This window comes from Coturnix japonica, chromosome 1, assembly GCF_054131305.1.
Source record: "Coturnix japonica strain WE chromosome 1, WE-NBRP24, whole genome shotgun sequence".
Lineage (NCBI taxonomy): Eukaryota > Metazoa > Chordata > Aves > Galliformes > Phasianidae > Coturnix > Coturnix japonica.
This window is the reverse complement of record NC_140663.1, coordinates 70,449,764-70,469,917: the sequence shown is the minus strand read 5'-3', so window position 1 is coordinate 70,469,917 and position 20,154 is coordinate 70,449,764. Positions and strand designations below refer to the sequence as shown.

General features: G+C 39.5%; 1 protein-coding gene across 1 annotated transcript in view; it reads left to right on the top strand.

The window, feature by feature from the left end:
* The first annotated feature begins 753 nt into the window (after nucleotides 1-753).
* LOC107318442 (ovostatin-like) overlaps nucleotides 754-20,154 on the top strand; it is a 30,866-nt gene continuing 11,465 nt past the window's right edge. The window contains exons 1-21 of the mRNA XM_015872255.3: nucleotides 754-887; nucleotides 1,610-1,793; nucleotides 2,398-2,554; nucleotides 3,361-3,413; nucleotides 3,873-3,893; nucleotides 5,836-6,004; nucleotides 7,198-7,282; nucleotides 7,972-8,089; nucleotides 8,818-8,938; nucleotides 9,179-9,288; nucleotides 9,824-9,982; nucleotides 11,010-11,237; nucleotides 11,450-11,507; nucleotides 12,182-12,336; nucleotides 12,777-12,926; nucleotides 13,811-13,981; nucleotides 14,556-14,688; nucleotides 16,564-16,651; nucleotides 17,011-17,239; nucleotides 17,820-17,946; nucleotides 19,635-19,756. Of these exons, the coding sequence (XP_015727741.3) occupies nucleotides 823-887; nucleotides 1,610-1,793; nucleotides 2,398-2,554; nucleotides 3,361-3,413; nucleotides 3,873-3,893; nucleotides 5,836-6,004; nucleotides 7,198-7,282; nucleotides 7,972-8,089; nucleotides 8,818-8,938; nucleotides 9,179-9,288; nucleotides 9,824-9,982; nucleotides 11,010-11,237; nucleotides 11,450-11,507; nucleotides 12,182-12,336; nucleotides 12,777-12,926; nucleotides 13,811-13,981; nucleotides 14,556-14,688; nucleotides 16,564-16,651; nucleotides 17,011-17,239; nucleotides 17,820-17,946; nucleotides 19,635-19,756 (2,703 nt within the window). The 5' untranslated portion in view covers nucleotides 754-822. The remainder of the gene's footprint in view (nucleotides 888-1,609; nucleotides 1,794-2,397; nucleotides 2,555-3,360; nucleotides 3,414-3,872; nucleotides 3,894-5,835; nucleotides 6,005-7,197; nucleotides 7,283-7,971; nucleotides 8,090-8,817; nucleotides 8,939-9,178; nucleotides 9,289-9,823; nucleotides 9,983-11,009; nucleotides 11,238-11,449; nucleotides 11,508-12,181; nucleotides 12,337-12,776; nucleotides 12,927-13,810; nucleotides 13,982-14,555; nucleotides 14,689-16,563; nucleotides 16,652-17,010; nucleotides 17,240-17,819; nucleotides 17,947-19,634; nucleotides 19,757-20,154) is intronic.

The following is a 20,154-nucleotide window of genomic DNA, read 5'->3' as shown; positions in this document are numbered from 1 at the left end:
TGACTGGATGTCCTTTGAAGACAGCCATGCTTAAAAAGAAATATTGAACCAGACAATGTCAACAGGTCCTTTTCAATCTAAATTAATTCATAATTTCATAGCTTAATTATTCTTCCTTGATCATATTTACTTAAACTTTGCCAAAGACTTAAAATTTATTTAATAGGAACTGCAAATTTGAAGGGAAATGATGACTGACAAACATATGAGTGAACAAATAAGATAAGGTTATAACATTCCTTTTCCTTCAAGTATACTTATCCTACCACAAAAATGGTAGACAAATAGCAAATACCATTCCTTGCTGAATGTTACTGTGTTCAGTAACAAAACCAGATTAGGTTTAGGAGTTTTCTTTCGGACTATATTGAATGCAGGTACAGTCTAATGCTATATTATTACTTCTCAGATTGCACTGCGGGCCTACAGTATCACTGTGTTATGGTTACTTCTGTTTGGTGAGATTTTTGAAGATCTTCATAATACAAGGAAATATCTTGGCAACATAAAAAATTAACAGGTTGAAACATTAAGCAAACTTCAGACAATGACACAATAGTCAGAGAGGCAAGCATCAGAAAATAAATGGACAGGAACTGGTTTGGCTAGTTCAGAAATCTATCTGAAAAATGAGAGTTCACCTAAGCTGTTTGAGAGCGTGAGAGCAGGAAGGAGAGAGGGTGAACCTATGCAAATTTTATGTAAATATCTTTTGTTAGAATGTGACTGAAGCTGTGGAGGAGGAGTGTCACTTCAGTACAGTTTAAAAGCCAGAAGGCAGTCTGTCCATTTGATATCGGGCTCTCCTCTTCAAGGACAGAGATGTGGTCAAGGATTCTTTTGAGTGTTGTCACCTTGAGCTGGATTGTCACAGTGTCTTCTGAACTGTAAGAGTACCTGTCTTCTGCTTTTATGACATAATAGTTCAGTTTGTTTCTCTTCAGTTAATTTATTCTGGGACATTGCTATGTAATACACTGCGCTTTTAAGAGCTAGATTCTGAAATGTGTTTAAAATGAAAATATCTAATATTGAAGCGTGGCTTGGAATGATGATCCCCATTACGAAGCTTCTGCAAAATCTGAGTGACAGAAACCTAGAGCTGGAGTAGATTAAAATCTGAAATGCATGGGTAGGACTGGGAGGAGATTCAAGGCTAGGTTAGCAAGTGATTATCAGGTTTGGAATGCACTGGAACTACACAGAGAGCATGGCATATGAGGAGGTCCTCAAGGCAAATAATGTCTGGTAGCAGGGAGCTATGCTGAACCATAAATCTGTTACTATTATTCTTAATGTTTTTGTTGCACCTGCTGAAAATGTCTAAATACTTGGAATGTAAAGATGCAGTTTCATACTGGATAATAGACTGCATAAAATGATACCAGTCCTTCAGCTCACTAAGAACAATGAGGAACAGAAAGTTGTCATTTGTACTTGGCATATTATCCAAAATTGATTGAAATAGCAGGAAATCCTCCCAGTGGTTTGGGCAAGTCTTGGCACAGGTCCCACCTCTTCTTTTACATGTATAATATTTCTATGGTATTTTTCTCTCTTGTTTGCCCTCACCTTCCTCCATGACTACTTTGTTCTCATCTTCTTGCAGTCAGTATGTGCTGCTGGTGCCAACTGTGGTGCGGAGCAACTCTCCACAGACTGCTTGTGTGCAATTTCAGAGTCTCAATGAGCCTCTGTCTTTGAGCATTGTTCTGGAATATAGCAGTATACAGACAACTCTCTTCGAGGATTTTGTGACAAAAAGTGATTACTTCACGTGCTGCGAATTCGAGGTATTTTCTTTTTTGAGAACACTGCAGAGAATGTAGAAGCTGGAAATATTTCTGAGTGACGCAGTGTTTGTCAGTGATTGCAATAATGTGAAGAGTGCTGTCATGAAATATAACATAATGAAGATAACTAAATGAAAAAGCTGCCTATAAAGAGAGGAAAAAGAAAGCCATGTGGTCTGTATGGGGGCACTGGAAAATGGCTTTCCATCCTCATTCACAAATAGAAAAAATGCTTTTACTCTCCCAGGTGCATGCCCTTTCTGTGACTCTGCAAAATCAGAACAGGTATGACAAAAAATAGCCAAGGTTAGGCCTTCTAGAACAGGATTATACGGCTGGGAAAATTCCCTCTAGGCAGGTAGCTACAAGAGATGATGAAATGCTTATGATAGAATTTGGTTTAAAATCTTGTTGCCTGATGACAGATCAAGGGATTTCCAGAGCATAGATCCAAATGCTCTGTCACTGGCAAATGCGAGTTTTCCCATGACTTTGTAGAAGCTATTAATGATTCATTGGACAGTCAGCTAAAGAACCTGGAGCATCGTGGCACCTCAGCATGCCTCACTTACCACTTTTCTTCTGGGTTTTTTTTTCTCTCCAGGTTCCTCCTGCTACTTCTGATCCTCTGGCATTCATATCTTTCTCTGCCAAAGGCAACACAGTCAATATAACTGAGAGAAGATCGGTGGCGATTGAGAATGTGCATAACACTCTCTTCATCCAGACAGACAAGCCCATCTACAAACCAGGGCAAAAAGGTTACTGGGGAGCTGGAGTCAGCTAGCAAACTAGGAAACTGAATGCAAGTGTGGGTCAAGAATAACAAGGACTTCTCCTGTGGAGAAGTCTGCAAACTGCAGTGGCAGTGTGTAGCATACAGTGCATAATTGTCATTGGATAGTATATATTGTCATCTGACAGTGACCTTATCAAAAGTCAAAAGAAAATAGAATCAATTAATCAAACTGCAAGAAATTAGTAGAGCTCATTTGTCTTTTCTCAGTTAATTTCATTACAGAATCTTGAGTTCTGTTGGGTTTACTGAGACCAGCCTTGTAAAGAATATCCTTAAAAATACAGAAAGGAACAGGTTAATCTCAGAATTAATAAAAATGAATAAAGCATGTAATTTCATGTCAACAGCTCTTCATTAATCTAATTCATAGAGCTGATTACATTACTATGCTTAAATAACTACGGTCTGTGGTATAGTTAGTTATGTCTTTAGTATAATCATGTTCCAGTGCTTCACAAGGTCTTTCATTTTTTTTCATTGAATTGGTTTGTAAAGATAATTTCTTAGGAAATGCTCCAAAGTACTGAGTCCTTGAAGACTTTGGTCAGTATTAAAGAAACTTCAGATAATAAGATGGTGGTTGTTGTTTGTTTGTTTGTTTTTTCCTTTTCGCTAGGTAAAATAATCAAGTCCTTTCTAACACATCAGTTCTCTGAGGACTTGTTGGTTCTTCCTAAAAGCCTGCACTAATTTTGTTTCAATTATATGTTGAAACAAACTTACTGCTACAAAAGTAAATGATTCTCTTTTGTCCTACATCTTTTTCAGTGATGTTTCGTGTGGTCACTTTGGATAGCCAGTTCAGACCTGTTCAGGAGACAGTAAGTAAGACTGTTAGTCAAGATTTTTTAAGCATGACCTTGGAATACTGTTCATAGAGATCCTGTCACTCATATACTGAGTAAAAGGGAGCTAGCATCTATCTTCCAGTGTTCCTAGAGAAGTGCTATAGGTTCATACTCTATCCCTTTCCCGCCTTTCTAGAAGGCAAAGTTTCTGAAAGTGTTACTGGAAATCTCTCACAGTGCTCAGATTTTGTAATCACTTCAACTGCCCCAATATATATAAAGAGACTGGATGTGCTTATATAAAAGATAGAGCCATAAACAGGTTGTACCCTAAAATTGGCTCTTAAATTACAGACATGAATTTCAGATTGTTTCCTTAATCCAGCCTCCAGTATTCAGAGGGGTTCAACTGGTATTTTTCAAGCTCCAAGTCTGGTTTATTTATGCTTTGATAACATTATTCTTTCTCTCTCCTTTTTTTTTCCCCTCCAGTATCCCCGAATCATCATTAAGGTAAGAGATGCTCTGTCATCAAAATGACTGTTTCTTTGGAAATGCCAATGTAGTCATTTCCAAAACATTACTTTCCCATTTGCATTTTGAAATGCGTGTTCCTCACTAACTCTTCAATCAATACTGGGCATCCAGAACAAGTGAAATTGATGTGTCCAGTTCTGGGCTCTTCAAGAAAGACAGAAAACTGGAGAGAGTCCAGAAAGACTACAGAGATTAAGGGCCTGGAGCCTCTCTCTTACGAGGAAAGGTCAGGAGGCCTGGGATTGTTCAGCCTGGAGAAAAGGAGATCGAGAGGGGATGTTATCAACACTCATATCTAGAGGGCAAGTGTTGAAAGGATGGGTCTGGCCTCTTTTTTGCTGATACCTAGTGAAAGGAAAGAGGGCATCAGCCACCATCTGAAACATAGGAAGTTCCATATGAATGTGAGAAAGAAGTTTTTTACTTTGAGAATGACAGAGCACTGGAACAAGATGCCAGGGAAGCTGTGGATTCTCCTTCTCTACAGATATTCAAAACTCACTTGGATGCTTTCCTCTGTAACCTACTGTAGGGAACCTGCCTTAGCACGGGGGTTGGACAAGATGATCTCCAGAGGTCCCTTCCAATTTTTATGATTCTGTGACTCTGTGATTCCCATCTTCACTTTGGAAACATATCAGGCACTGAATATAGCAGAAGGCTCACAGAAAAATGTTCTTAGTGCAAGAACTGTCCTTCCAGATGCCTGTCACTGTGTGAAATTCATTCATGTCTAATCCTTTGCAAGGATATTTACCAGAACTGTAAAGGAAATATGAATTACTCATTCTTAATAGTAGTGTATTAGTTTCAAGAATCACAGCTCAGTCTAATGTCTGAGTGAGAAGATGTGGGGTTTTTCTACCTCTGTTACAACCGATTTGTTACAATTTTGACACTGAATGTTTTATTCCAGAGTTTTTGGAGCTTAACATTCATGTATTCCAGCATGACTTAATATCTTCAGATGATGAAAAATGTATTTGTAAAGCACAGTAGTAGTAAATACATTTTCCCATTCACTGTGTTAACCTGGATAGAAAATAAATATGCCCTGCTACACAGGTTAAGAGTGGTTACTTCCCATATAATTTTAACAGTTAGATAAACTACAGAATTTTAGTTTATCAATTATGTATTATTTGCTTACATACTTAATTTACATCTTCAAATCCAGACCCTTCTCTCTTTACAATATATATTCTGTCTTTATGTAATCTCTTCCATTTGCTTTCACAACGCTGCTTTCCCCACTGTGCTACAGCAAAGTGTGCATGCAGGTGCTGGCATGTTTAGGCATAGCTCATCTGGGTGTCTGTATCTGACAGAGACTCATCCAGAACATGTAATCTAAAGTCAAGGAACAGGAAAAGGAGTCAGCAGAAAAAGAGATGTTAGAGGTGGCAAAAGGTTGTTGTTCTTTTTGTTAGGATTCAAACATGGGTGTTTAGTACGGTTCTATGTTGGTAGGACTGCAGCAAACTGATTAAATAGACTCACCTGCATACAGACAAAAAATGGTGTCTCTGAAATGTCATCTTCTGCTAGAAGCAAGGCAAACATTAAATCAGTGTTCTACTGCATTTCATTTCAAGGGAGGTCAGCATAACATTCCCATTTGATGTAAGGAAGAACTGAATAAAAAATACACTAGGAGAGCTACAGATAAGCAACCTGAGTCATAATCATGACCTATGATCATCTGGCAGTGTAGGTAATTTTCAGGTAAACATAGACTTGGGCCTGTTTAAGGCACAGAGATCTGGAAAACTAATGGTAAGTCATTACAAATACCATCAGCTCAAACTCACATTCATATAGTAAAGCATTAAGCCAGTATACCAGGACAGAAAATTTAAAATTAGTCAAGGAAGAGGGTGAGAAAAGTTTTGACGTTTCTCTTTCTCCTACTCCACAGGACCCAGAGCAAAATCAGATCTTCCAGTGGTTGGATGTATCATCTATTAATGGCATTATCCAGCTCTCATTCCCATTAATTGAGGAGCCAATTCTGGGGTCCTATCACATCATTGTGGAGCAGAATTCAGGGGATAAGGAGTATGAATACTTCACAGTGGAGGAATATGGTAAGTAAGCACTGTGAACTACCCCAGCACCAGCAATGAGGCTGACTCTGTCTAAGTCTGATAGGAACGGTGAGTGCAGAGTTTAAGTGCTTTGAAATCTCTTATTTATGTTCAAAAAAGAAAGATGTAGTAAGAGCTGAATGAGCAAGTGAAAGCAAAGAGGGAAAAAAAAAAACAAAAAACAAATGGTGAGAAAGACAACATTTTTCAGGAGTTTAAGTAGGAATTAAGTTCTTTTTTGGGCTTGGTTCAAAATCACTGTGTGAGTTTGGGATCCATACCACGCATGCATTATGTTCTTTACCTGTTCAGAGGTAAAAAGAGTCATGAATCATCCTGTCCTGCTTCATGAGGATCATCAACATAGGAAGAGTGCGAGAATAATATATGCAGCAGAAATCTTTAAATGTTCTCTGTCAGAGATTAGATGATGGTTATCAGCATGTTACTGAAGAGGCTAGATAACCAATGGTAGAACAAAAAGGAAAACAACAGGCAGTAGAGGTAGCTCATAATAATCTGCTTACTGTCTGTATAGACCACATCAAGGGAGTCAGATTATTCCTTTCAATATTACGTTTTAAAACTTGTGATGGCAGATTTTCCTTAGGATCCTGGATTATTTGTTTGTTTGATTGTTTGTTTGTTGTAAAGCACCATTACTGCTTGGACTACGGAGTTTCTTCATACCTCCCAGTCCTCTGTGTACAGGTGCAAGAGAAAAATTCTATTCTGGCTGTGTTGTCGTTATTGCTGGTGACTCATGACAAAAGAAAAAGAGGGTGTGACAATGCGCTGGGACTTGTTTGGTTCCACTATTTTACATACCCTGTATGTAGAATACGTGTTTTTCTACTTGAGTGGGTCTGGATTACGTAACAGCTTTTATTCTACAGCGATTAACTACTTTCAGACATCAACATCACTCCCACATTTCCCTGGAAGAAAATGTTCTTACTGTGGCTGTTATTATTAGTATGATTATCCTTACACTTTAAAGAAGGTTTTCATTTTACCCATAGAGGTATTGTCTGATAACTTCCTACAGCTAACTCTTAGACTTTTCTCTCTCAAACATTTCAAAATGCTTCTGCCAGCTGGTGTTGTTTTTGTTTTTTTTTTACTGTCTTCCTCTTATGCATCTGTTTATGGTATGCTACTGCTGATCAGTCATATTCACCTTGTATTCCCAGTTCTGCCAAAGTTTGAAGTGACAACCAACATGCCCAGGAGGATCTCTTTCTTTGATGAAGAAATCAGGGTGAATGTTTGTGCCTTGTAAGTATAAGAACTGAGAATAACAGATAACAAGAAACACAGGAAAGATGTGTGAAATGTTGGGAACTATGGAGCCCAGTGCTGATCCATGCATAGAATGCAGCAATTTCTTTAGCTATGACTTCTGTGACATGAAAAATGATAACTGCTACATAGAAGAATTAGAATTTTGTGAGTTTGTGTCTTAACAGTCTGAAGGCATTAAGTGGTACAAACATACTAGCTGTTGATTTTATTGTTACTGAGAAGGAGAGGAATAGTAGAAGACTATCATTAATATTTCCATATGTGACACTGCCAAAGGGCAGGGTAGTGTAAGCCTGAGCAACAAGGACTGCCACACATCTTGCTTCATGTAAGGCAATAATAAGAAAAACAAAAAAAAAAAAAACAAGCAGAAGGAAATGATATCCCAAACAAAAGCCCACCATCCCTTTCCAGCTTCTGACCATAAAGAATGACTCAACCGAGACAATGGTAAAATAGGCTTTTTAAAGTCTGCCTAAGAATAATTGAAGAGAATTCAGGTAGGACTAAGAGTTTCTAATTTGCAGCTACTTTTCTGTCTGTACTCTCGACATTCCTTAGGGGTTTAGAGTCTTCACCGCTTTGCAGTCTTTTCTGGTTTCATGCTAAGTCCACCTTTGCAGTTGGTCATTTCTGGATTCTCATATTTCACCCTCTCCTAGGTATACATATGGCCAACCAGTGCAGGGGAATGCCCGAATCAATGTGTGCCAGCAACAGTTTTATAATCCACGATGTCAGCAAAGCCAGAAACCAACCTGTGAAGCTGTCACTGGATTGGTATGATACCGGGCTAAGTCTTAATTCACAGTGAACTTTACTATTCAACACATAGTTCAGGGTTTGGAGACCTCATTTGTTTCCTGGAGAACATCAGATAGATAATCCCAGAGGCATATTTTTCTCACTGTTCTACAGATAATTCTGAAAACCATGAATGTAGTTTTTACCAGTGACCTTATTAGGAGACTGGTTTTTGCCCCTTCTCCTCAAGAAAGCAGGAGAAGAGAAATTATATTTCATTAGAAATTTGAGTTCTGTCTCAGAAGAGTCAGTAGGAGAGAGGGGAACTTATAAAACAATGAATACTTGATCATTCCTAAAACACTGGATGTGTATACTTACCAAGGATAATCAGCAGAGCTCTACCAGGAGTCTCTGAGGGCAATGTTAAATTGATATTTGATTTTTCATCTAGGTCAGATTCAAAATACTTTAAAGAACTAAGCTCCTATCAGAGATCTCAGACATCATGCAAAACGCGCTTAAGAAGGGATGTGAGTACTAGGGAAAGGGAGGATAAAGGATTTCAGGTGTGTGGGTGTATGAGATTGCAACAGTGAACTGGGAGGGGTTCCAGAGAATAAGAAGTTTAAGATCAGAGGAGAGCAAGTAGGAGATAAAAGCTAAAGGAAATGTAAGCAGAGGCATGAAGTTCTTCAGAGTTTAGGAGCATTTTTCCAAGTCTTGAGGAAAAATAACTATTTTTCTTTTTGCTCCTTTCTCAGCTGGAAAACAATGGTTGTTTCAGCACTGTTGTCTCCACCAAAACTTTTCAGCTGTACCGCAGCTATGCCAGGATGTATACCAGCTTCAACATAGAAACCATCATCACTGAAAATGGGACAGGTAATACCAAGTGAAAAGTGGGCAGTAGCTAAGCTGGGAAGTACCCTAAATCTCACAGGTGATGCTTCTTGGGAGGAATCTCCTGGATTCTGATCTCTTCATCAAATAACAAACAACTACTATTTTATCTGCGTAGTTCTCTGTCCAGAAAATTACAACTCCATACACCTTTTCAAAAGAAACTGTTTTCTGCACATTTCTGATTTGTTTCCTTCCTTTTCTTCTGGGTGTGTCTCACAGGTATCCAGATGAAAAACTATGACTATCTTGCAGTCAGCCAAGAAAATGACAGAGTGATGTTCAGGAAAATGGATCAGTACTACAAGAGGGGAATTCCTTACTTTGGTGAGGTGAGTAGCTGAGAAGATACATTAGAGTAGAACATTCAGCTGTGATTAGAGAATACCTGAGAAATGAGCATGTGAAAGGCCACAGGTGGTGAAGACAGATATGCACGAAGCTAAGTTAGCAACAGCAGTGCCTAAGCTTAAGGTAGAATGTATCCTACATCATATCACACTGTCCTATGGATGTTTACTTAAAACAGTATAACTGCTGGAATACATCCAAATTCTTCCCAACCTGTACGCCCAGAGTAAACCCTGGCACAGAAAGAAGGATTAAATGTACAGCACTCTCCTGATTCAGAGAGCAGAAGGAAGTTCTCAAAAGATGGGAGGTGTTACCAAGTCCCATGTTACACATTTGCCTCTTAAATACACATAAACTTCACTCCTGAGTTCTACTTTCTGCAGATGTCCTTAGTGATTAAGATATTGTTCTCTGGTGAGCAGAGCTTTTATCATCCTTTACTATTTTTATTTTTTATTTTATATATTTATTTATTTTTTAAACATGAAATTCCTATGTTTTCTTTGTGTTTAGATCACTGTGACAAATGCAGATGGAAAGCCTGTTGCCAATAGGGTTGTTGTACTGGAGGTCAATGGAGAATACCAGGCCAACTATACCACTGATGAGAATGGCACAGCAGCCTTTTCCCTTGACACATCCAACTTCTTTGATCCCAGTGTTAAGCTGAGAGTAAGTTCAAGCTCTAGTCTAATTCTTAAAAAATTCTTCAACATTAAGAAGAATCAGAAGCAAGCAGTGGATGCTGGCAGGTTTATTTTGGGAGAAAAACAGGCAATTAGCCCAGAAACACATGCAACCTCTGCAAAACTGGTATGAAAACACTAATGCTGAGAAGTGGAAGACTGTACCTCAAAAGTGATCTTCAGCACCACTCTTATTTTATTTTTTTCCTCAGCTCTGAAGCCCTTTCTGCAGTCATCTCCCTTCTTGTCATTCCATGAACTAGAGAACATTTCAGCTGACACTCATGCCCATTACCATGACATGCTCTTCCCAAGTTATCATGTTTTTTCTCTGGTGCTATGGGAAGAGATGAGAAAAAGCAGGTTACTTGAGAACAAAGCAGTTCCAAATCACATTAAGTCTTAACAACCTGTTTCAAACCACAGAATCACCAAAGTGGGAAAAGACATCCAAGATCATCCAGTTCAACCATCCGCTACCACCACTATTTCCTCACTAGCCATGTCTCTTAGATCTTGTACTAAGCATTTCTTGAACACCTCCAGAGGTGGTGACTACATTGCACAGTCCATTCCAGTGACTGGTCACTCTTTTGGAGAAGTTTTTCCTGGTGTCTAACCTGAATCTACTCTGGTGCAACTTGAGGCCATTCCCTCTAGTCCTACTTTTAGTTACATGAAGCAAGAGGCTGACCCCCATCCCACCACAGCCTCACTTCAGATAGTTGTAGAGACCAATGAGGTCTCCCCTGAGCCTCCTCTTCTCCAGATTAAACAATCTCAGTTCCCTTAGCCACTCTCCAAAAGACTTGTGCTTCAGACCCCACGCCAGCTTCACTGCCCTTTCCTGGGCATGCTACAGAGGCTTGATGTCTTTCTTGTAGTGAGGGGCCCAAAACTGAACTCAAGTTCAGTACTCAACAGTACTCAAGATGCTTATGCCTCTCACTTACCTGCCAACCTTTTAATTTCTGCTTTGTTGATTTCTCATATATGCCTCTCCTTTATCATAGGCCACACAAGCACCAGATGGCTGTGCAGATTCCTTTATGTGGAGAAATGATCATGAGTCCCAAGCCTTGTTCTATGTCCATCGTTTCTACTCACGGACCAACAGCTTTGTGAGAATTGAGCCAGTGGAGGAGAAACTAAGCTGTGGCCAGCAGAGAACAATCAATATTCACTATGTCCTGAGTAAAAAGGGATATAAAAATGCCACCTACACAAACTTCTACTATGTGGTAAGTATTACCTCAGTCCCGAAAACACATATTTTCTTCCCCCATTTCTCGAACACTAAATGAGGCAGAAATTCTCAGATTAGCCAGTGGCTACAAATCACAGCTTGATTCAAGCTGCTCAGAATACCACAAAATATCAGTGATTTTGTGGGAGAAGGGAGGAGGTGCTTTTGATTCCTTCTTGTGATTTTTTTTTCTTCTTCTATTCTTAGGTGATGGCTAAAGGAAAAATTGTTCTCAGTGGCCAAAAGCAAGTAAGAATAACTCCTGGTAAGTTCTCGACTGTGTTAATACCGTTACTTCAGAACATCATTCCTAGCACCAGAACATTAGTAGCTTATATAAAATGGGATGAAAGCAGAGAACTATGGCTAAATAGGGTATTAATTCTTTCACTACTAACGTTATTATTTGCTTTTGATGCAGCTCCTAAACATAAAATAATCAAATTGATCTTCTGAGAGCTGAAAACCTTTTTGTGACTGGATAGGAGGAAAGTAACCATCTTCTGTGTTATTTCTTATTTATTTATTTATTTCAAAGAGTATTTAAGGTTTCAGATACTGTGTGACATTCAGGTCTTCACCAATCAGAAGACCAAAAATTTTAAAATAATGGATGCCTCATTTGACAGAGCAATTATATGCTTGGAATTCACAGGAGCTTCTGAAGATTCCAAATATCACCAGTGATTCAGCAAACTGAATTCCATTTTTTCACTTCAAAAACGTATTTGCTTGCAGAACCAGGTCTTCATTGTCCAGTTTGCATATGGTACCTTGCTGATGGGAGTTTTTCCTCAGCCACTGAGAAATGTATCTCCCAGTAGCCAGCATCCCCTTTTTAACAGTACAGATAGATTATGAACAAATATGTAGTCCTTCCACCAAAGCTGAGGCTTATCTAATCTCTTTTGTTGGCTTTTCCTTCCCTGTTCCACATAGCATCCACAGCTCCCTGGGGTACTTTTGCCATTACACTGGATGTCACTGAGAAGCTCACCCCCAGCACTAGGTTGTTGCTCTACACAGTCCATCCTAATGGGGAAATAGTGGCTGACAGCTCTTGGATACAAAGTGATGTATGCTTCAAGAACAAGGTGAAAACCTTTGTTTTCTTATCAAGGGTTATATCTTCTAGTTTTTGTTCTGTTTTATTTGTTTTTTGTTTTGTTTTTGTCGTTGTTGTTGTTTTTATGCTGTGTGAAAAGATAAGGAATGACTTAATTGCAAACACTGTACTCATGTTGGTGTTTAGGAATGGAAAAGATACAGGAATGCCTGATAACACAAGAATCTATCTCTGGAATTCATGCACACTAAAACTTAAACTCAGATTAAGCTGTCAGTGGAGTGGGGAGGAAATTATCAGGTGACTACGAATTTTTTGCAGAACAGGGATTCAGAAGGACTGTTAAGAAACAGGAGCTTTGCCCAATAGGGAATGGCATTAATACCAGTGAAAGATGAGATTCAGATATATCTGCCAAGCTAATTCTCCTAATTCCTATTTTATGGTTTTCAATTTCCTCATTTCCAGGTCCAGCTTGAATTCTCTGAGAAACAGGCTCTTCCAGGCTCTAAAATCAACATCCACCTTGAAGCTGCTGCCAACTCCTATTGTGCCTTGCGAGCTGTAGATCAGAGTGTCTTCCTTCTTCAGCCTGAGCGACAGTTATCTGCTGAGAGCGTAAGCCACATGCCCAGTGCTGTGTTCTTCCAATCTAGGGATATCCAGAATGACAATTCCCATGCCCACCTAACACTTCTTCTTCTGGCTATGTTTTTCTTTTCACCATGTAAACAGACATCTTAGTGATTTTAATAAGGTCTTTAGCAACTGTTTACTTTGAAGCTGAAGGTGAAATATTTACTTTTAGAAAGAGTAGCAGTATTAAACAGAGTATGACTAATGTAAAACTTTGAAAGTATCTGAGGAGTGTCTCAGATAGGCCTTAGACCCAGAAAAAAAGCTGCAAATATCAGCTAGTAACTTGTCAGATGCAAATCTTCTCTGCATAACTTAACAGTATCTCTTCATGCTCTTTGTTCAAGTTCACCCTACAAAGCCATTGCAACTCAGAAAAAGGGGTAGAATCTAGACCTTCTTGCATAACATCAGCTGAATTGCTTATTCATCTGTGTAGGCATTGGTAGGTAAACACATCATGGTATATGGAACTGTCCACATGCCACCATAAATAGTGAACACAAAAGAGAAAAAAGTATGGGAAGAAACAAATCTTTGTGATTAAAACTATATATACATATATGATATATAAGTAGTGCTTCTGAAAAAAAAAAACCCAACCAAAAAATGGCAACAAACAATAAACATATATCCTGCTCATTTCATGCTTTAAGAGTGGCAGTTTTGTCTTGAAGCAGGAGAGTGGGTATGTGCTGCACAATGAGGATGACAGAAGGAGCTGCACTGCAAACCCAGTCACACAGTTTTCACTGAACTTTCTCCTTTTTCAGTCTACAGCCATGAAAGTTCTTAATGGCGTGGCATAATTTTGGACCTTCCTGGGAGCTCTCCTTGTTTTTACATCAATTGTTCTCATTTCCCAGGTGTACTACCAGCTTCGTTTGAATGATTTGTATGGCTATTATTACAATGGACTCAACCTGCAAGATGACCAGCCAGTGGAGTGTACCCCAGTCAAAACTACTTTTTTTGATGGCTTGTACTATGAACCTGTCAATGTCAGCCACGATGGTGATGTCTACAGGATTTTCAGGGTATGTGTTCTGTTTATTTTTTCAAGTATTCAGAAGAATTCATGCACATCAGCATTAAATTTTCTAAGGTGATGGTTTTGATCCCTCAAACTGCCTTCACCGTCCAGTCATCCATATCTACATTCCCATATCCATCTCTTGCTCTGGAAAACTGAGAATCACTACTTGATATGTTCATTGGAATCAGTCTGTGCTTCAGGAGATGATTCTTAAGCAGGACGATGAAATTTGTTCATGACCTCAAGCACTCCTAGTAAAGATCTGAGAATATTACGCAGACCACTGCTTTCCTGATACATTTTCCTCCACTCTCACTCATCCCGTGTCTCTGCGACTCTCCTTGCCCAGTTGCAAAAGACCTAACAGGAGCACTACCAGTACTGCTTGTGACAGAACAACAGTTGTCACTACCTGGAAAAACCTGCATGTAGCAGAAGAATAACTTGTGACATTCAGAGTCGAAAGGCTGGAATGTGAGGAGAGAGACGAGTGATGTTAACCCAGATGGGAGATGTGGCATGTGCTAGTTGCTACTGCATGCTCCAAATGACATGATTGATTCTTTTATGTGCAGGAGATGGGCCTGAAGGTTTTTACCAACTCTACGCTACGGAAGCCAGTTCTGTGCAATGAAGATAAGTTGGATGAGGATGAAAACCGTATCTATTTTGACCATAGTGCCAGTGGTGGTAGTGCCTTTGGCAAAGGTAAAATAATCAGAATCAAAGAATCATGGCATCATAGAATGCCTTGGATTAGAAGGGACCCCAAGGGTCATCATGCTCCCCACAGACAGGCAGAGACACCAACCTTCAGATCTGGTAGTAGACCAGGTTGCCCAGGGCCTTATCCATCTTGGTCTTGAACTCCTCCAGAGACAGGGCATCCACAGCTTCTCTGAGAAGCCTGTTCCAGCACCTCACCAGTCTCTCTGTAAAGAACTTCCTCCTGACATCCAAACTAAACCTTCCTTTCTTGAGCTTGAAACTGTTTCCTATCATCCTGTCCTTGTCTACTCTTATAAAAACTTGATTCCTCTCCTTCTTATAATCCCCTTTTAAATACTGGAAGGCTGCAAAGAGGTCTCCTTGCAGTGTTCCCTTCTCTAGGCTGAACAAGTCTGGCTTGCTCAACCTGTCTTTGTATAGGTGGTCTTCCAGCCCTCCGATCATCTTCATGGCCCTCCCCTGGATCTTCTTCAATAACTCCACATCTTTCCTGCACTGTGGATCACAGACCTGGATGCAGTTCTCCAGATGGGGTCTCATGAGGGCAGAGTAGAGAGGGACAATCACCTCCCGGTCCCACTGGACACTCCCCTTCTGATGGAGTCCAGGATAACATTGGCCCTTCAAGCTGCAAGAGCATGCTGCTGATGTTAAGTTTTTCATCCACCAGGACCCCGAGGTCCTTCTCCACAAGGCGACTCTCAAGAAGTTGTTCTCCCAGGCTGTATATATATATCTCGGATTACTTTGACTGAAGTGCAAAACTTTGCACTTTTCTATGTTTAACCTAATTAGGTTCACTTAGGCCCAATTTTCGAGTTTGTTGAGGTCCATCCAAATGTCATCCCTTCTCTCTAATGTGTCAACCACACCACTCAGCTTGGTGGTACCAACCGTACCACCAGCAAACTTGCTGAAGGTACACTCAAGCCCATCATCAATGTCATTGATGAAGATGCTGAAGAACACCAGTCCCAAGACAGAAGGTTCATGCTGTGCACATAGAAAATAACAGACAGCATGTTAAGGTTTTAGGGAACAGATCTCTGTCTCACATTTTGCCTCTAGTAATGTTTTCCTGACAGTCCTGACAGAACTGGAATCGGTTCTCTCCCTCTCAGGTACAGGGTAGAAAAAGAGGGAGAATATGGGGATGCTACTTTCATAAACTGATAACAGTTTTTCAAGGTTTTCTACAAAAAAACTCTGAGCAAATCACAGTTCAATTATATATTTAAAGTGAAATACGAATGTGGAAAAATTATGCAAATTAATGATGTTAGGAACTTGCACATCAACTAACATACTTAGCACATAGTTTTGAATGCACTTTATAAGTCAGCAAGACTCCTCCTAGTCAGATTTTATTAACAAAATAACTAAAATTAGCATACATTTGTATGGTCATTTCCATGATATAGCAAGCAAGCCTGAGGATATCTGCGGCACCTCTGTGCTAAACTGATTGGTTGACATCACAACGGAGGCCATGAAGTCATGGAACTAAGCCCTAGGTTCCTAGTCTTGATCCTGTTATTTGGCTTTGCAATGAAACAAAACTTCAGCTACAGATTTTTGTCTGGATAGGGTAAAATTATTGAGTTCTAGGGGGGAGTTTTTAAAGCAGTATATACTCCGGTAACAATTCTGGCCTAGTTGCCCATTTGCAAATTGAACAGGTGTAGTGATAGAAGAGAAACATAAAATAACTTACTAATTCGTAGATGAGGAATTTCACTGTGGGGAAAAAAGGAAAGGTAGATGGTATTGTGAAATGCCAAATTCTCAAGTATGTTCCCATCTGAAGAGAGAATAGATAAGACTTTTTTTCTTTATTCTCATAATCTCTCCTAGGATTTTCAAAGATTGCTGCTGCTAGTGTTGTTAACACTGTTCGGAAATACTTCCCTGAGACTTGGATTTGGGATCTGGTTCACACTGAGTGAGTATTTTCATCATCACTTCTCACCTCTCACGTGGATTTTTGAGTTGCTGCTGAGATGACTGCTGGAGGATAGAACAATAATCCACATAATATTGGTTCAAATCTGTATGTTTGGACATTGTGGTATTTAAACAAATGTTATTTCTAAATGTAATAAGCCAAGTATTCTTCCAAATGTTTTTTAACATGTAGTTCACCAACACCTTCATCTTTAATGCCAGTTTCATAATATCTTTTTAAATATGGAGGAGTATCTTGAAGAAACTGAGGTAAAAACTCTGCCATGGGCCTATTCTTTAATCTGCTCTGAAAATTCCAAAGATCGTTTCTCATTCAGATTTTCTTGTTTTTCTCAGTTCCACTGGAGAGGCTAGTAACGATTACACCATCCCTGATACCATCACAGAATGGAAAGCCAGTGCTTTCTGTTTGCAGGATGATGTTGGGTTTGGCATCTCCTCACCTGTTTCAGTGATAGGATTCCTACCATTCTTCGTGGATCTTTCCTTGCCATACTCTGTTATTCGAGGGGAAAAACTCAATTTAATAGCCAACATCTTCAACTACCTTGACAAGTGCATCCAGGTAAATCAAGTTCCCTTTCAAATTCTATATGATTTGCCTGTTCCCCAGAGTTGCCAGCATTGTTTTTCTGCCCAGCATATTGCATAAAAAATGCAGAAGCAAGTATTATGCTGTAGCTTGACACAGTACTCTCTCACCCTCTCTGATAGGATCAATTCCTGTGTCATTAGGAAAGCGTGGCTAGTAATCGCTATGACTGGTACAAAAAATTCTCCTTATCCCTACGTATTTCAGTTATCTTTCCTCCTGAAAGAGAAATTTGAACAGAGTATCTGGGTACTATGCTTTCCCAAAAAATATGTACTCAGTATGTAGCATACAGCAGAAAATCATAAGAAGATGTGACTGATAAAATGAGCACAGACATCTTGGCATAATTCTGTCAAATGCAGCCAGTAACAGCAGGCACAAATCAGATAGGTTTGCTATTTCCTCAAATAAATTTACCTTTCTTATTTCCAGGTACCTTCTTACAGAATCAGTTAACAGTTCTTCCAGCAAGTGACTTTTTCCTGTGCCCTGGAGCCTAACTTCAGGGGAAGCCTACTTTGTAATTTCTCTCTTTCTCTCTGCATCTCAGGTCAGTGCCACACTGGCAGAGTCAAGCAACTATAAAGCAGAAGTCCTTTCACCAGAAGGAAACACAGCAAGGCTGTGTGCCAATGAAAGAAAAACCTACATTTGGGCTGTTAGCCCCCTCAGTCTTGGTAATTTTGTCTTTTGGTCACCCTAATTTATCTCAATTTTATCTTTCAACTTTTGCTATTTCACTCTTTAATGAAGGATCAATAATCTACAGCTAGGCATTTCTGGACAACTCTGCTACTATTGGACTGGCTCCCCCATGCATGAATTTACGCACTGAATAAGTAGCTCTTTGTTCTGGTGTCTTATCTCTTCTGATTTCAGTAGTTTATTTCTTGTCTATTTCAGAATTAATTGTTCACTTGCCTTGTTATGCATGGATACTGGCAGGATTTCATAAGTCTATTATAATTCAGTTGACAGTCCTACATCATATCAATTCTATTCAGTAAGAATGAATGAGTGAAGAGGACATTGCTCCTCCCCAGTTTTACAGCTGTGCTAATTTACACTATCTTTGAGTCAGTACAGTCTTAAAAAAAAAAGCACATACAGTAGCTTGCATGTGTTAGTGCTTCAAAAGTTGAAGTTTAATCAAAAACAAAACATATTTAGCAAAGATTCTTCTGAAAATGAAAAACAGAAAAGCCTTTTCTTTAAAGTGAAATTCTGAATTCTGATGATTCTGAATTTGTGTGACAGATTTCCTTCAAACTCAGTGGAAAATTTATAGTAAGACAAGAAGTGGGTATGCAGTGAAATAGCACTATGAAGCTGAAAAAAAAATAAAGCTGCTGTCTCTTCAAGCTATTTTGTCCCAAGAGGAAAATTCCTTTGGATCTCCTATTTGTAGTGACTTCAGAGGTAAAGTGAGCAATGCCTGTCGAGCTGCTCACTTTAGAATTGTTCTAGAATGTTGCAGCAGTGCTGAGGCAGCTCTTAAGCATGGCCTTCAGTTAGTAAATTTTGTCTGAAGGAAAGAGGCAGTAGAGAATTGCAAGTATTGCAACTCTGTCCCTAGGCCAGAGATAACAAAAGGCCAAGAAGAGGTAGAAACTGTTAGTGAGTACTGTCAGTTTTTTGGGATTCATCACTGTTCCATTCCTTGTACCAGATCCTGTCATGCTTTCAGCTGGGATAGAATTGTTTTCTTCATGGTATCCGGTATGATACTATATTTTGGTTCTAGGAGGATAAACAATGTTGATAATACATCAGTGTTTATAGTTGCCTAGCAAGCAGTGTTGTATAGACCCAAGGCCACTCATAGTGAAGGGCCCAAGAAGCTGAGAGGGAACAGCTGACTTAAATTGGCCAAAGGGATATTCTGTGCTGTATGACATGCAGAAGGAGTACTGGAGGTGATGGGAATTCATCTCTTTCTCCCACTGCTTGGGGAACTAGCTGGGCATCCATCAGATGGTGGCGAGAAACACACAAATGGTGTCATTTGTTATACACATTTATACATACATATAGTCAAAACTATTTTCCTTCTCCTTTTTTCTATCTTAGTAAATAGTTTTATCTCAACTCAAGAGTTCTACTTTGTTCTTTTTGTTCTCTCCACCATCCCACTGGGAAGGGGAAGAGTAAACATATGACTATGTGGTGCTGAGACCATAGGCATCTGCTCCTTGCCATCCTTGGAGAGATGTGGAGCTTTAACTAGATTTGTTTCTACTGAGCTGCCTTTAGAGAGATAAATTTATCAACAGTCTCCAAGACTAGAAGGAGGCAGTGAAAGCCAGAAGTAACTATAGACACAGAAAGTAACTTTCTTTTCTTGGTCTGGTGGTTGGCTCTCCAGGTGAGGTGAAATTCACAATTACTGCTGAAGCCAAACTGAATACTAAAGCTGCCCAAAATAGCACACCAGCAGAAGAGGAGACCATTCGTACGGACACCCTGACTCAAACACTACTAGTTGAGGTACAGTACAAAATATGCATTAACTTCTGTTTTTTTGGAAATTAAGTTCTGTTACCTGTGATCTGGAAGAAATTAGCTGGTGTTAAGAGACAACAAAGCTGACATAGATGGAGCTGTGTACAGTAGGGTTCTCCCTATGAAGCTGGGAGTGGAATTCACAACAATTTGGCATCCACTGTTCTCTCTAGAACAACAAGCGAAAATGCCGTGACACTCCATGGATGTCAGCAGAGCTGTATTTGGAGGGGAGGGGATTCCATTCCTTATCTACGTGTGCCTTGTGCCTGCAACTGTAATACTGGGGAAAGGTGGGCAGACATGAAAGAAATGAGATTTGTCTTGAGCATCCTATAGTAGAAGAGACAGTATTCTCCCCAAGTCCTCCTCAGAGGCTGGAA